At 40.6% G+C, this 15,030-nt stretch overlaps 1 protein-coding gene across 1 annotated transcript in view; it reads right to left on the bottom strand.

The window, feature by feature from the left end:
• Positions 1-341: 341 nt before the first annotated feature.
• CKMT1B (creatine kinase, mitochondrial 1B) overlaps positions 342-15,030 on the bottom strand; it is a 52,063-nt gene continuing 37,374 nt past the window's right edge. The window contains exons 7-9 of the mRNA XM_082254017.1: positions 6,895-7,029; positions 1,771-1,896; positions 342-496 (exon numbers count right to left, since the gene is read on the bottom strand). Of these exons, the coding sequence (XP_082110143.1) occupies positions 380-496; positions 1,771-1,896; positions 6,895-7,029 (378 nt within the window). The 3' untranslated portion in view covers positions 342-379. The remainder of the gene's footprint in view (positions 497-1,770; positions 1,897-6,894; positions 7,030-15,030) is intronic.

The raw sequence follows: 15,030 nt of genomic DNA, 5'->3' as shown, positions 1-15,030 counted from the left end.
CTGTATATATATAAAATTGTAAATGGGGTGGTATGACAATGAGAATGTATGGTACATTTTAGTGATTTTACATTTGCGTAGACCTTTCATTGGGTATGTATGTGACATTTACATTCATTCTGTACATATCACATTCACTGTTTAAAAATTAGGGTAAGGCATCCTTGTTATGTTATTGGAGATCATCAACCTGGCAAGCAAGCTTATTCTTAGTAAATCAGGCCCATAGGGTGCATGCTGTTCCTGACCACCATATTAAGTCAGGTGGACTCACAATGTATAAATTATGTTCCATTTACTGATGTGTCGTCATGATTATTATACACTCTTGAGGCCACATATTTTTATTTTTTTGCAGTATGACAGTAATAACTTTGGATTAGTGCTTGAACTGAGCCACTGGTGCTGGGATACGGATTTCTTGTCCCTTCTCTAGTCTCTTTTCGCAGTCAATCAGGTAGTTCACTCCATCGATGACCAGCTGCGCCAGCTCCACCTGCAGGGATTATAGAACGATTAGGTGAGGGCAGTAAACAGTAAGAGGACTGGAGAGATACTTCTGGCTCATAAATCAGCTTGCTCTTCCAAAGCCTACTGTGACCTGAAGGTGACACTATAAATATGGGCATGCTTAGTTCACTGCAGCTTCCCAGGGATTTTAGTTAAGTCATTTTAATACCAATTTTCCATTTAGGTACATGATTGTTAAGAGCTGTTAAGTTTTTTAGTTTATTCATAGCCTCCTAGTCCTACAAGGGTAACTTATTTCAGTATAAAACTCAAACTATATATGTGATCAGCATGGGTGCTTTAAGGTAAAATGTATATACACTGCTCACATAAATGAAAGGAACACTTTGAAAACACATCAGATCACATTAGGGAAAAATATCATGCTGGATATCTATACTGATATGGACTGGGTAATGCATTAGGAATAAAAGGATGCCACATCATTTGATGGAAATGAAAATTATGAACCTACAGTGGGCTGAATTCAAAGACCCCAAAAATCAAAGTGAAAAAATGATGCAGCAGGCTGGTCCAATTTGCTGAAATTTCATTGCAGCAACTCAGAATGGAACCCAGTAGTTTTTATGGCCCCTTGTGCTTGTATGCATGCCTGACAATGTCGGTGGATGCTCCTAATGAGACGACAGATGGTGTCCTGGGGTATTTCCTCCCAGATCTGAACCAGGGCATCACTAAGCTCCTGAACAGACTAAAGTGCAACCTGGCGGCGCATCGGATGCAGTGGCGGCTGGTGCTCAAAATATTTGGGGCAAACAGAAAATGTAATAGGCATTGCTTTGCGGCAAAAAACGCTGTAAAAAATTGCGTGACTTAATATATAAATAGACTACATGTTTTGAATCACTTTTATAATACAACTTTATTTATGGTGATATACTGATAAGCGCACATGGACTGATATGTAGATTTATGAATTTCTATCAGATGAATTGATATTTATTGTATACCCATTCATATTATATTAAGCGTTTCCTTAATATTCAGTTTCATATATACTGTATATATATATATATATATATATATATATATATTTTTTTTTTTTATAAATTTATTGACACGGTTTTTTTTTTTCATATGTAGACTGTCCTTGACAAATATAATGTAATGGAAAGAAGTAAATATATGTTTGATGTAATTTTATATAAAAAAAAACCCTGTAAGTTTTTTTTAAATAAATATTTAAAAATAGACTTCAAAAGCCCCAAACACATAGAGAATATTATCACTGCTCCCTACCTCAGATTTCCCCAAGCGGTCCAAGTTTGAGACATCGAATATGCCACCAACAGCGGCAGTGTCAACTCCTCCTGTTCCTCTCTTCTGAAGACGAAGATTTTCTAGTATTTTGGGGAAGCGAGGATCCTAAAAACATTCACAAATAGATCTCAGTAGGTAGTATACAGAAAAGTAAAAAAAATCCTACTACTATTCCAATATTACTACAATGCCTAAGGTGGAAAGATTTGATCAGATGCCTTCAATATAAAACAAAATTGGGAAACTATTTAACACAATAAATATTCCGCTTTATCAGCACTTCACTTATTCTACTGGTAAACGTTTCATGTTTAATATGATTTATAGTTAAAGATGGATTCCAGGCAGGTGTTGGTATTTTTATGTAGCTGCACTGGTCCATCTAACTATGTGGCCAAAAGTTTTGAGAATGACACAAATATTCATTTTCACAAAGTCTGCTGCTTCAGTGTTTTTAGATCTTTTTGTCAGATGTACCATGGTATACAGTTTAATTACAAGCATTTCATCAGTGTCAAAGACTTTTATTGACAATTACATTAAGTTTATGCAAAGAGTCAATATTTGCAGTGTTGACCCTTATTTTTTAAGACCTCTGTAATTCACCCTGTCATGCTCTCATCAACTTCTGAGCCACATCCTGACTAATGGCAGCCCATTCTTGCATAATCAATGCTTGGAGTTTGACAGAATTTGTGGGGTTTTTTTTGTTCACCCACCTCTTGAGAATTGACTACAAGTTCTCTATGGGATTAAGGTCTGGGGAGTTTCCTGGCCATGGACCCAAACTTTCAATGTTTTGTTCCCCAAGCCACTTAGTTATCAATTTGGCCTTATAGAATGGTGCTCCATCATGCTGGAAAAGGCATAGTTCCTCACCAAACTGTTTTTGAATGGTTGGGAGGAGTTGCTCTCGGAGGAAGTTTTGTTCCATCTCCCTTGGCTGAGAAGCAACCCCACACATGAATGGTCTCAGGATGCTTTGTTGGTATGACACAGGACTGATCATAGCCCTTACCTTTTCTTCTCTAGACAAGGTTTTTTCCGGATGCCCCAAACAATCGGAAAGGGGATTCATCAGAGAAAACTTCTTTACCCCAGTCCTCAGCAGTCCAATCCCTGTACCTTTTACAGAACATCAGTTTGTCCCTAAAGTGTTTACTGGATAGAAGTAGCTTCTTTGCTGCCTTTCTTGACACCAGGCCATCCTCCAAAAGTCTTTGCCTCAATGTGCGTGCAGATACACTCACACCTGTTTGCTGCCATTCTGGAGCAAGCTCTGCACTGGTGGTGCCCTGATCCAGCAGCTAAATCAGCTGTAGAAGACGGTTCTGGCGCTTGCTGGACTTTCTTGGATGCCATAAAGCCTTCTTCACAAATGCAGTGGAAATATGCAGTGTTGGGGGTAACTAGTTACAAAGTAACTGATTACAGTAACTACATTACTTTTTTTTGGTAACTAAGTAAAGTAACTAGTTACAATACTAATATTGGTAACTACACTACTTTACTAGGCTATAGGAACGCGCTTTCCTGCGTTAACCAAGCCGTGCGATACAATCGTTATTTCGAAGAATAGAGAGGGATGAAGTTTATGAATTTTTGTTGCACTTTATGTTTTATTCTGTTTTTTCAGGTTTTGTTCTCATGTTTCCCAAAGCCTGCGTTTATACAATAAACTCTATGCAGAAAGAGTGTCATGTATCTTCTTCTACACGGTCAATTAAGAAAGAGGAAAGTAAAGTAATAAGTAGTGAAGTTACTTTTCAAATGCAGTAACTAGTAAAGTAATCTCGTTACAATTTACAGAAGTAACTAGTAACTAATTACATTTTTTGAGTAACTACCCCAACACTGGAAATATGTATGGGATTTAGTTCATTTTCATGGCAAAGAGGGACTTTGCAATGAATTGCAATTCATCTGAATACTCTTCATAACATTCTGGAGTATATGCAAATTGGCATCATAAAAACTTAGGCAGCAGACTTTGTGAAAATTAATATTTGTGTCATTCTCAAAACTTTTGGCCACAGGTGTACACCTCTGCTTCAGTATTTTCTCCACTAGCTTCCTGATCCAGGGCTGAGCAGCCAGCCTGATGCATTGTGCACCATTCAGAGAATGCTTTGAATTTTCTGAATGAATGCAAAGCATTCTTTAATTGAATGAGGTGGAGAGGCAGGGTGGTGACATCACGCTTCTCACCTTGCCCAGCCAGAGAAAGCTTTGAAATTGATCTTTAATGTAGCTAAACACCATGTATATTATAGGAACTATTTATAAAAAAAAAAAATGTTCTTCAGATATCTCAAGCATCCGCTCAGCTGGCTAATACGTTTATTTCCTAGGATCATCAGTTCCATCTTGTGGCCATAATGAAGTATTTTCTAATTGAGGTATTTCAGGAAAATACCACATTGTGGCCACTAGATGGAACTGGCAATCATAGTAAATAAACTCATTGGGCAAAATACAAGATCATTTGTGACAGCTGAGCAAAGTGTGACAAATAAGCCAAAAGATCCCCCGCAACTTTTCGGGTATTAAGCTTTACACATTTCTTTTTATTGCCCATTTTGGCACATTTGTTGCACATTTTGCTGAGCACAAAAGCACACATTTGCTGGCCACATTTGAGGTGTCAAAACAATGAATGATACAACCAGGGCCGGCACTACCACTAGGCAAGTTAGGCAGCCGCCTAGAGCGCACTGCCGCCTAGGGCGGCGGCCGGCCGCTAGTTTCAATTCCCCTTCTCAGTCTCTCCCTCCCTCTCCCCTGTGCTGTGCAGCAGCGAGCCGCTCTGGTCTCTGTACTACATAATCTATCACTGACACTGACAGACCGTGATCGGTAACTCGCAAGTCACCGAGTCCTGTGAGCTGACTTTTTTCAGTAGGATGTCTGTGACAGCCTGTCTCTGTCACGGAGTCTCACCCCCCTCCTCCCCCTCCTCCCTCCAGATGTAAACAGTCAGCCTCGGCTCCCGTAGGTCCGCCCTCTTCTCCTGTCCTGTGCTAAGCTGTGGAGTGAAATCACTTCACATATCAGAGGGAGTGGGAGTGTCACTGCAGCCAGCGTGGGGTCTGGGAAGAACAGGCAGAGAGGAAGCATGGAGTGTGGAATCTATGCTATGGAGGGCAGCAACTTAACCGAGGAGGAGAAACCAAAGCAAGAAAGGATTGGAAGGTGTGTGCTGGAGCCTGGCTGGAGGACTCAACTCTTAGAATCATAATTTAAACATGTTTTCTACATACAATATGCTGGTTTAAGAAGCTATCCTAAGAGATCCTGGTTAAGAATTAGAAGCTATCTGGGGGCCGGGGGGGTTGAAGGTGTTAAGGTGGTTATTTCTAATTCTGACTGCTATTAAGTTAGGCTCCGTTTCCACTATTGCGACTTGTAGTGCGACTTGACACGTCAAGTCGCACAACAAGTCAAAGGAAGTTGCACTGAAGTCCCCAGAAGTAGCCGCAAACAAGTCACACTACAAAGTTGCGTTAGAAGTAGCGCTACTTTGTAGCCGCAATAGTGGAAACGGAGCCTTAGACATCTAATTTCAGTAAAGCTGGCCATATAATACTTAAAGATTTTTTTTTGTTCAGCCTGCAGTCTGCAGACTTGGTGCTGGTCACACTATTGCGATGCGAGAACACTGCAAATCTACTGCGTGTTTCCACATCGCATCTGCAGCACAGACAGTTCACACTGCCATATGCGATACGCTGGGGGTGTCAATTCAAAGTTAACGACACCCCCAGGTCATATAGCAGTGTGATCTGAAAGTTCACACATGAATTTGATTGCACTGGTGTGAACCACCATGCAATCCAATTCTGCTGCGGACCAAAAAAAGGGTCCTGTGTGAGTTCAATGCGATTCAGATGCAAATTCAGCCATACAAACTGTATGGCTGAATTTGCACCACACAGACATTGCATGTGATTTTAGGAGCAGTGCGATCTGAATCACATGTGATGTCTGTCATCGCAATAGTGTGAACCAGCACTGAATAAAAAAAAAATCTAAATGATTTCTTTATTCACTCAGCACCCACTCAGGGGATTTCAATCAGTGCATGGCCAGCTTTCGGTTTATTTAGTGAACATTTCCAAAACCAAGGGAAACACACTTCTGACAATCAAAAGCGATCTCCACCCTGCGCCAGATCACAAATATAGTAACAAATGAATGAATATGATTTATGGAAATGTACTGTGTTCCCAGGTATTGCAGACATTTCAAGTCTCCTGCAAGTTGTGGGAGTCTCCCGCATTTCGCCCTGCACTCATGGACACCCGCGAGCGCAGGGCGATATCCCGGCAGGGCTGAGGACAGCAGCGTCAGAGGCGAGCCCAGCTGTCAGGACTGAGAACGGAGCCACTATTTAGGTTCCGCTCACAGGCAGAGTGATATCAAGTGCACTCCGCCTGTGGGAGGAGGAGCCATACAGAGAAAGCACATGGCTCTGCTCTCTACTGCAGCCGTGTGCTTCCTCTGTATGGCTCCTCCTCTCACAGGCAGAGTGCACTTGATATCCCTCCGCCTGTGAGCCGATATTACAGAGGAAATAGCGGCTCCATTCTCACAGTCTTGAACAGCTGAGCTTTGACACTGCCGCCCTCAGCCCTGCCGGGATATCCACAGCGTACCACAGAGCCCGGCGTACCACAGAGCCCGGGCATAGCACAGAGCTCGGCATAGCACAGAGCCCAGCATAGCATGTTTTGCATATGAGAAAATGTTTACAATTAAAATAAACTATTTTAAAATTAGCTGGTCTAGCAAAGCGTTGTATTCAAAATGGTAGCTGTCATTAAAAAGGTGGGGTATACATGTGCAGGGCAAAGGAGGTGGAGCCAATGGGGGCGGTGCCAAGGGGGAGGAGCCAAGGGGCGGCAAAATTAGGTTTCGCCTAGGGTGTCAAAAATCCTTGCACCGGCCCTGGATACAACAAGCTTGAGACCTGTTTTTCATGCATTTCGGCAATCATTGCTTGAATGGGCAGATGTGAATTCAGCCTAATGGTGTACACTGGTGTGCAGTTATCAGTAGGAAGTAAATATCTGATCATACGTTGGAAAAGTGTACATAGCTTACTTTGCCCAGTAGAGGTAGTTTAATGTGAACGCCAGCTCTCAAGCCAGTGCCCAAGTTAGATGGACATGTCAGGATATATCCCAGCCTCTCATTCCACATGAATTCCCAGCCTCTCTCCTGGATAAGCCTTTCAACCTGTAGAGGGCAGAGTGACAGTCTGTTAACATACATAAGCGCTATCAACAGATTTATACTATGTCATAGGCAAACAAAGAACTGGCTCGCCAACAGTGCACTGTGTAAACACCAAAAACAAATAGTGCAATGGATAATGTAATGGAATCAGAAAGAAACAATGCATTCCCTCTGATATATTAGTTGGAAGAGTGGTTAGACAGGGGAGGTATGTTTGCCTAGGCGTGTCTGTTAAAAGCCAGCCACAACCAGTTTTTATTTTCTAAGCAAATAAACGACTGATATGGTTGACAATTCACTTTACATCTCATAAAAACTTAATTGGAAGATTCCTATTACAGACTGATAGATGGCCTAAGTGTCTTCTTGTCTAGGTACTGCAGATATAGGAGAAGTGGCAGATGTTCTGCTCCCCATTCTCCATTGTGCACTGGTTTCAGTCTTAAAGTATACCTCCACTTTTGAAGTCAGATATGAGAAAACGCCACTATATGTTATGTCTTCCCACAACATACCTAAAAAAAAATATTAAAAAAATATTTCTTACCTTTTAGACCAGGGTTTTTCAACCAGTGTTCCATGTAACCCTAGGATACCTCCAGAGGTTGCTAGGGGTTCCTTAAGCAATGAGCCATTTCTACCTGTAGGATAAATTCCCACTGACTCCATTGATCTTGTTAGCTATCTGTAAGGGGGTCATTCTTCCCAAAGACCACAAGCGAAAGGAACATTCTTCTCACTGAGCATCACACTAATGAATCATGAGTTGTAGATATAGTAATTATTATAAGGGGTTCCCAGATGCCGGAAAGTTATTTTAAGGGTTCCCCCATATTGAAAAGCTTGAGAAAAGCTGTTTTAGATGTTTCTCAGGAGGAAGCCTCTTGACTGACTGCATGTTTCTCTGAACAATGTCAGTCTGTCCTAAGGACAGAATAAGTTCTCTACCATACAATGCAGGAGGCCAGCATCTAAGGCCTTTTATATGCGGACAAAATACTGTATTTGCTGATGGAGAATTTTGTTGATGTAACGATCCTTAGTTAAATGTTTGGTAAAGACATGGCATAAAAATGTGTAAAACTGTGAATGCAAAAACATGCATCAAATTCTTCCTCATCCTCTCTTAGTTTCCAGTGTTGCAATACACATGTATATACATTCATATACACACATACAGTGCATTCGGAAAGTATTCACAGCGCTTCACTTTTTTCACATTTTGTTATATTCCAGCCTTATTCAGAAAGTGATTAAATTCATTATTTTCTTCAAAATTTTACAAACAATACCGCATAATGACAATGTGAAAGACATTTGTTTAAAATCCATGCAAATTATTATATTTAAATTTATTAAAAATCAAAAAAAACATGTATATAGGTATTTACAGCCTTTGCTCTAAACTTTGTTGAAGCCAATTACAGCCTCAAGTCTTTTTGAGTATGATGCTACAAGCTTGGCACACTATTTTGGACAGTTTCTCCTATTCTTTTTTGCAGAACCTCTCAAGCTCCATCAGGTTGGATAGGGAGCATCGGTAAACAGCCAATTTCAGATCTCTCCAGAGATTTTCAGTCGGGTTCAAGCCTGGGCTCTGTCTGGGCCACTCAAGGACATTCACAGAGTTATCCCATAGCCAATCCTTTGCTATCTTGGCTATGTGCTTAGGGTCGTTGTCCTGTTGGAAGATGACCCTTCGCCACAGTCTGAGGTCCAGAGAGCTCTGGAGCAGGTTTTTTTTATCAAGGATGTCTTTGTACATTGCTGCATTCATCTTTCCCTCAATCCTGACTAGTCTCCCAGTTCCTGCCACTCAAAAACATCCCCACAGCATGATTCTGCAACCACCATGCTTCACAGTAGGGATGGTATTGGCCAGGTGGTGAGCGGTGCCTGGTTTCCTCCAGACATAACGCTTGCCATTCAGGCAACAGAGTTCAATCTTTGTTTCATCAGACCAGAGAAAATTGTTTCTCATGGTCTGAGAGTCCTTCAGGTGCCTTTTGGCAAACTCCAGGTGGGTTTGTCATGTGCCTTTTACTAAGGAGTGTCTTCCATCTGGTCACTCTACCATACAGGCCTAATTGGTGGAGTGCTGCAGAGATGATTGTTCTTCTGGAAGGTTCTCCTCTCTCCACAGAGAAATGCTGGAGCTCTGTCATGTTCTTGGTCACCTCCCTGACTAAGGCTCTTCTTCCCCGATCGCTCAGTTTGACTGGGTGGCCTGCTCTAGGAAAAGTCCTGGTGGTTTCAAACTTCTTCCATTTATGGATAATGTGCTCATTGGGACCTGCTGCAGGAATTTTTCTGTGCCTCGATGCATTCCTGTCTCAGAGGTCCACAGACAATTCCTTGAACTTCATGGCTTGGTTTGTGTTCTGACACGCACTGTTAACTGTGGGACCTTACCTAGACAGGTGTGTGCCTTTCCAAATCATGTCCAATCAAGTGAATTTACCACAGGTGGACTCCAATCAAGTTGTAGAAACATCTCAAGCATGATCAGTGGAAACAGGTTGCACCTGAGCTCAATTCTAAGTGTCATGGCAAAGGCTGTGAATACTTATGTACATGTGATTTTTTTATTTTTTCTATTTTTAATAAGTTTGCAAAGATTGCAAACAAACTTCTTTCACATTGTCATTATGAAGTATTATTTATAGAATTTTGAGGAAAATAATAAATTTAATCCATTTTTGAATAAGGCTGTAACATAACAAAATGTGGAAAAAGTGAAGTGCTGTGAATACTTTCAGGATGCACTTTATGTGTGTGCATTACTGCACTCAAACATACGATTTATTATTTTTATTTTACGGCTCTGTACTAATCAGTGTACTACTAATCTTTACGCAGCTGTGTGCATTGTTCCATCAAAAACAATGCACCTGTATTCAGATCAGTAAAAAAATGTGGCATCTTTAATTCCCCTGTGCAAGAGGCATAATCTTTAAGCCATTGTGAGGCCAGAGAGTGTTCAAATCTAGTTTACATCTGATAATGTAAATCTGCCAGCACAGTACAGACTGCCTTAATTATATAAAACACAACTGTCCAGCCCGATCATCAACATAGAGTACTAAGTATGATTTTATAGTGCTGGAATTTCATGAAAAGAACCCTTAAAGAGGTAAGCTAAATTTTAGGCTATGCTATCCAAATGAGAATATGTAACAGATATTTATTTTATTTATTTATTACAGGTATTTATATATTGCCTTTTATTTACGCAGCTTTTTGCATATACACTGTACATTCTCATCTGTCCCTGTACTCAAGGAGCTTACAATCTAAAGTAGGTATTTTACCAATTTGACTGCAAAAGTATAATGACACTTTAAAGTGGATCAAAACCCCACTAGTTAAACTATTTCCCAAAACAAAGCTCATGTTAAAAGTGTTCAAATGTTAACGCATTCTTAATCAAACATACCAATATTATCTTCTGCAGTGTTTTCATTTACAGTATGTCTACTAGAGCAGGCACAGTGTATGCTACATTCAAGGAAAGCCCCCAGTTAAAACTGTCACTGTTGACTTTGTGCTTATGTCAGCTCTTAGCCGAATTTTCAAATTCTCAAATGACTGGTGTCATAGCTTCTCACGTAAAAATCAAAAAACGTGCTGCGCCAGAAGTGCACAAAAATAATAAGTGATTAATGAATCAACAAGTGTTATCAACAAAATATAGTGTCCATCATATGTGCTCTGATGAAACATAAATGTTCATATAAAGTGCTCCAAAGTAATGATTAGTATATCCAGGTGATGACAGGACAGCCTCAATCCCTTGTGAATCAAGCAGGAACCACCAGTGTGTGAACTCCCTCCACCAGTAAGATTGGCCTCTCACCTTGATACCAGACCCAAACGGGCCAGCATGAGCATATCAGGGGATAAACAGACTATCACAGGTAACCTCTCCAGCCTTCACCTCCGGGGGTCGCCAGGACATAAAATAAAGATAAAGCAAAGATCTAGTGCTCTCTGAATGTAAATAATGAGCTTTTATTGAGCATAAAGGGGTAACTCACATTTGTTGGGCACTCAGCCGTGCCTGCTGTTATGGCATTCAGTGTTAGAGAGTAGCACCCGAGCGATCGGCGTCAGGCACGCAGGCTCCGCCTCCCTATACGCGTTACGCCTGGAGCGTGGGCTCCGTTTGGCTTCTTCGGTAGGGGTGAAGTTTGCGTGTCCAGCCTCGCCTATTTACCAATGCTGCTAACGGTGGATTGGCCAGCGGTCACATGTCCTCCTCACTCTGAGCTATGCACAGGACACCGGAACCAAAAGATACACTTCCTGTGATCTTCGGTGTCACTAGCTATTATATCGAGGGGGCAATTTGAAACATATATAGATCTACTAAATCACTACCAGAGACCGCGTGACTGCGCCGCCATCCCCCGGGTGTTTCTCCTAAAATCATCGCATAAAAACATCTTTATTACATAAAATCGCATCATAAAATCGCATTAAATCAAATTATTGCCATAATGTTAAAAACTCACAAAATATATTATTGGTAAAAGTGGAATACCTCTAATATATTGCTAATTCTATAAAATGACACAAAAAAAAATATTTTATGTATATAAAAATATATAAAAATTAAAAATCTGTATAAAAACTATGACAAATGTCTATATATTAAATGATGAATATTGAGTGAATCTACAGATATTTCAGGGAGGGGGGGCTATCTATCACTAATGAAGCAGTTGAGGTCAAAATCCTTATTTAACCCCCTGGGTGCCAATACTTTCGTCTCATACACCCAGAAGGACTCTCTTCTGCTTAATTGTCGAATGTAGTTTCCCCCCCTCCAATGTGGCTGGACATGTTCAATTCCCCAAAACTTTAGAGAATGAGGGTTTCTATCATGGACTTCTCTAAAGTGCTTGGAGACGCTGTGTGACACCTCACCCTTTTTTATATTTTTGATGTGTTCTCCTATTCTTACGTTCAGGGGTCGTGATGTGCGACCCACATATTGGAGTCCACAGCCACACTCCATCATGTAGACCACCCCAATGGTGGTACATGTAATTAAATCTTTAATATGGTATTCGTTGCCTGTGCTGTTAGATTTAAACGATTTTCTTTTCTTTATGTTTTTCCTCGTTTGTCGACAGACACCGCATTTCCCACATGCAAAAAATCCGGATAGAAACTGGAAAACAGTATTTTTCATACGCTTAGGGGGATCTACCACTCCCGGTGCTAACCTATCTTTCAACACAGGTGCTCGCCTGTATATGAAACCAGGTTTCTCCGGAAGGTGGGGTCCCAAAACTTTATCTTGTTTGAGGACACTCCAGTGTTTTTTAATGATGCGTTCAACTTGCTTGTGTTGAGCATTATAATCAAGCACAAGCTTAAAATTATTGTTCACCTCCCTTGGTGGTGTCCTCTTGTTTTCCAAAAGTTCAGTTCTATTTAATAATGCTACTTGTTGTAAATCAGAATTCACTTTCTCCATGTTGTATCCCTTTGCCTGAAATCGTTCCACTAGTACTTTGGACTGTGTAATAAAGTCATTGTCATTTGAGCAATTTCTTTTAATCCTGATAAGTTGTCCCCTCGGAATGTTAAATAGCCAATTTTTATGGTGACAACTATCCATAGGTAAATAGGAGTTGCGGTCGGTGGGTTTAAAAAAATTTTTTGTATGTAAACGACCATCTTTTATAAAAATCTCCAAATCTAGGAAATTCAATTTCTCCTTGCTCTCAGTCCATGTAAGTGCGATATTCTTGTTATTAAAATTCATTCTGGTTTTAAAAAAATTAAAAGATAAAATGTCTCCTTCCCAGATAATAATCAAATCATCAATGAATCTTTTATAGAAGATTAATTCTGGGGGTCTGTTCACTAAAATCTCCTCCTCCTCCCATTGGGCCATAAATAAATTAGCTACGCTGGGGGCAAATCTTGCCCCCATAGCTACGCCTTTGGTTTGTAAAAAATATTCTCCCGCATACCAAAAATAATTGTGATTGAGGCAAAATTCCAAACTTTCTAAAAGAAATTCTACATGTTCCCCATCTAAATCTGATTCATCTAAGGCCCATGCCGCTGCCTCCGAGGGGACAACTTATCAGGATTAAAAGAAATTGCTCAAATGACAATGACTTTATTACACAGTCCAAAGTACTAGTGGAACGATTTCAGGCAAAGGGATACAACATGGAGAAAGTGAATTCTGATTTACAACAAGTAGCATTATTAAATAGAACTGAACTTTTGGAAAACAAGAGGACACCACCAAGGGAGGTGAACAATAATTTTAAGCTTGTGCTTGATTATAATGCTCAACACAAGCAAGTTGAACGCATCATTAAAAAACACTGGAGTGTCCTCAAACAAGATAAAGTTTTGGGACCCCACCTTCCGGAGAAACCTGGTTTCATATACAGGCGAGCACCTGTGTTGAAAGATAGGTTAGCACCGGGAGTGGTAGATCCCCCTAAGCGTATGAAAAATACTGTTTTCCAGTTTCTATCCGGATTTTTTGCATGTGGGAAATGCGGTGTCTGTCGACAAACGAGGAAAAACATAAAGAAAAGAAAATCGTTTAAATCTAACAGCACAGGCAACGAATACCATATTAAAGATTTAATTACATGTACCACCATTGGGGTGGTCTACATGATGGAGTGTGGCTGTGGACTCCAATATGTGGGTCGCACATCACGACCCCTGAACGTAAGAATAGGAGAACACATCAAAAATATAAAAAAGGGTGAGGTGTCACACAGCGTCTCCAAGCACTTTAGAGAAGTCCATGATAGAAACCCTCATTCTCTAAAGTTTTGGGGAAATGAACATGTCCAGCCACATTGGAGGGGGGGAAACTACATTCGACAATTAAGCAGAAGAGAGTCCTTCTGGGTGTATGAGACGAAAGTATTGGCACCCAGGGGGTTAAATAAGGATTTTGACCTCAACTGCTTCATTAGTGATAGATAGCCCCCCCTCCCTGAAATATCTGTAGATTCACTCAATATTCATCATTTAATATATAGACATTTGTCATAGTTTTTATACAGATTTTTAATTTTTATATATTTTTATATACATAAAATATTTTTTTTTGTGTCATTTTATAGAATTAGCAATATATTAGAGGTATTCCACTTTTACCAATAATATATTTTGTGAGTTTTTAACATTATGGCAATAATTTGATTTAATGCGATTTTATGATGCGATTTTATGTAATAAAGATGTTTTTATGCGATGATTTTAGGAGAAACACCCGGGGGATGGCGGCGCAGTCACGCGGTCTCTGGTAGTGATTTAGTAGATCTATATATGTTTCAAATTGCCCCCTCGATATAATAGCTAGTGACACCGAAGATCACAGGAAGTGTATCTTTTGGTTCCGGTGTCCTGTGCATAGCTCAGAGTGAGGAGGACATGTGACCGCTGGCCAATCCACCGTTAGCAGCATTGGTAAATAGGCGAGGCTGGACACGCAAACTTCACCCCTACCGAAGAAGCCAAACGGAGCCCACGCTCCAGGCGTAACGCGTATAGGGAGGCGGAGCCTGCGTGCCTGACGCCGATCGCTCGGGTGCTACTCTCTAACACTGAATGCCATAACAGCAGGCACGGCTGAGTGCCCAACAAATGTGAGTTACCCCTTTATGCTCAATAAAAGCTCATTATTTACATTCAGAGAGCACTAGATCTTTGCTTTATCTTTATTTTATGTCCTGGCGACCCCCGGAGGTGAAGGCTGGAGAGGTTACCTGTGATAGTCTGTTTATCCCCTGATATGCTCATGCTGGCCCGTTTGGGTCTGGTATCAAGGTGAGAGGCCAATCTTACTGGTGGAGGGAGTTCACACACTGGTGGTTCCTGCTTGATTCACAAGGGATTGAGGCTGTCCTGTCATCACCTGGATATACTAATCATTACTTTGGAGCACTTTATATGAACATTTATGTTTCATCAGAGCACATATGATGGACACTATATTTTGTTGATAAC

The sequence above is a fragment of the Pelophylax lessonae genome (assembly GCF_965119305.1).
Source record: "Pelophylax lessonae genome assembly, chromosome: 4".
Lineage (NCBI taxonomy): Eukaryota > Metazoa > Chordata > Amphibia > Anura > Ranidae > Pelophylax > Pelophylax lessonae.
Note: the sequence above shows the minus strand (reverse complement) of the source record. Positions and strands in the feature narration are given on the sequence as shown.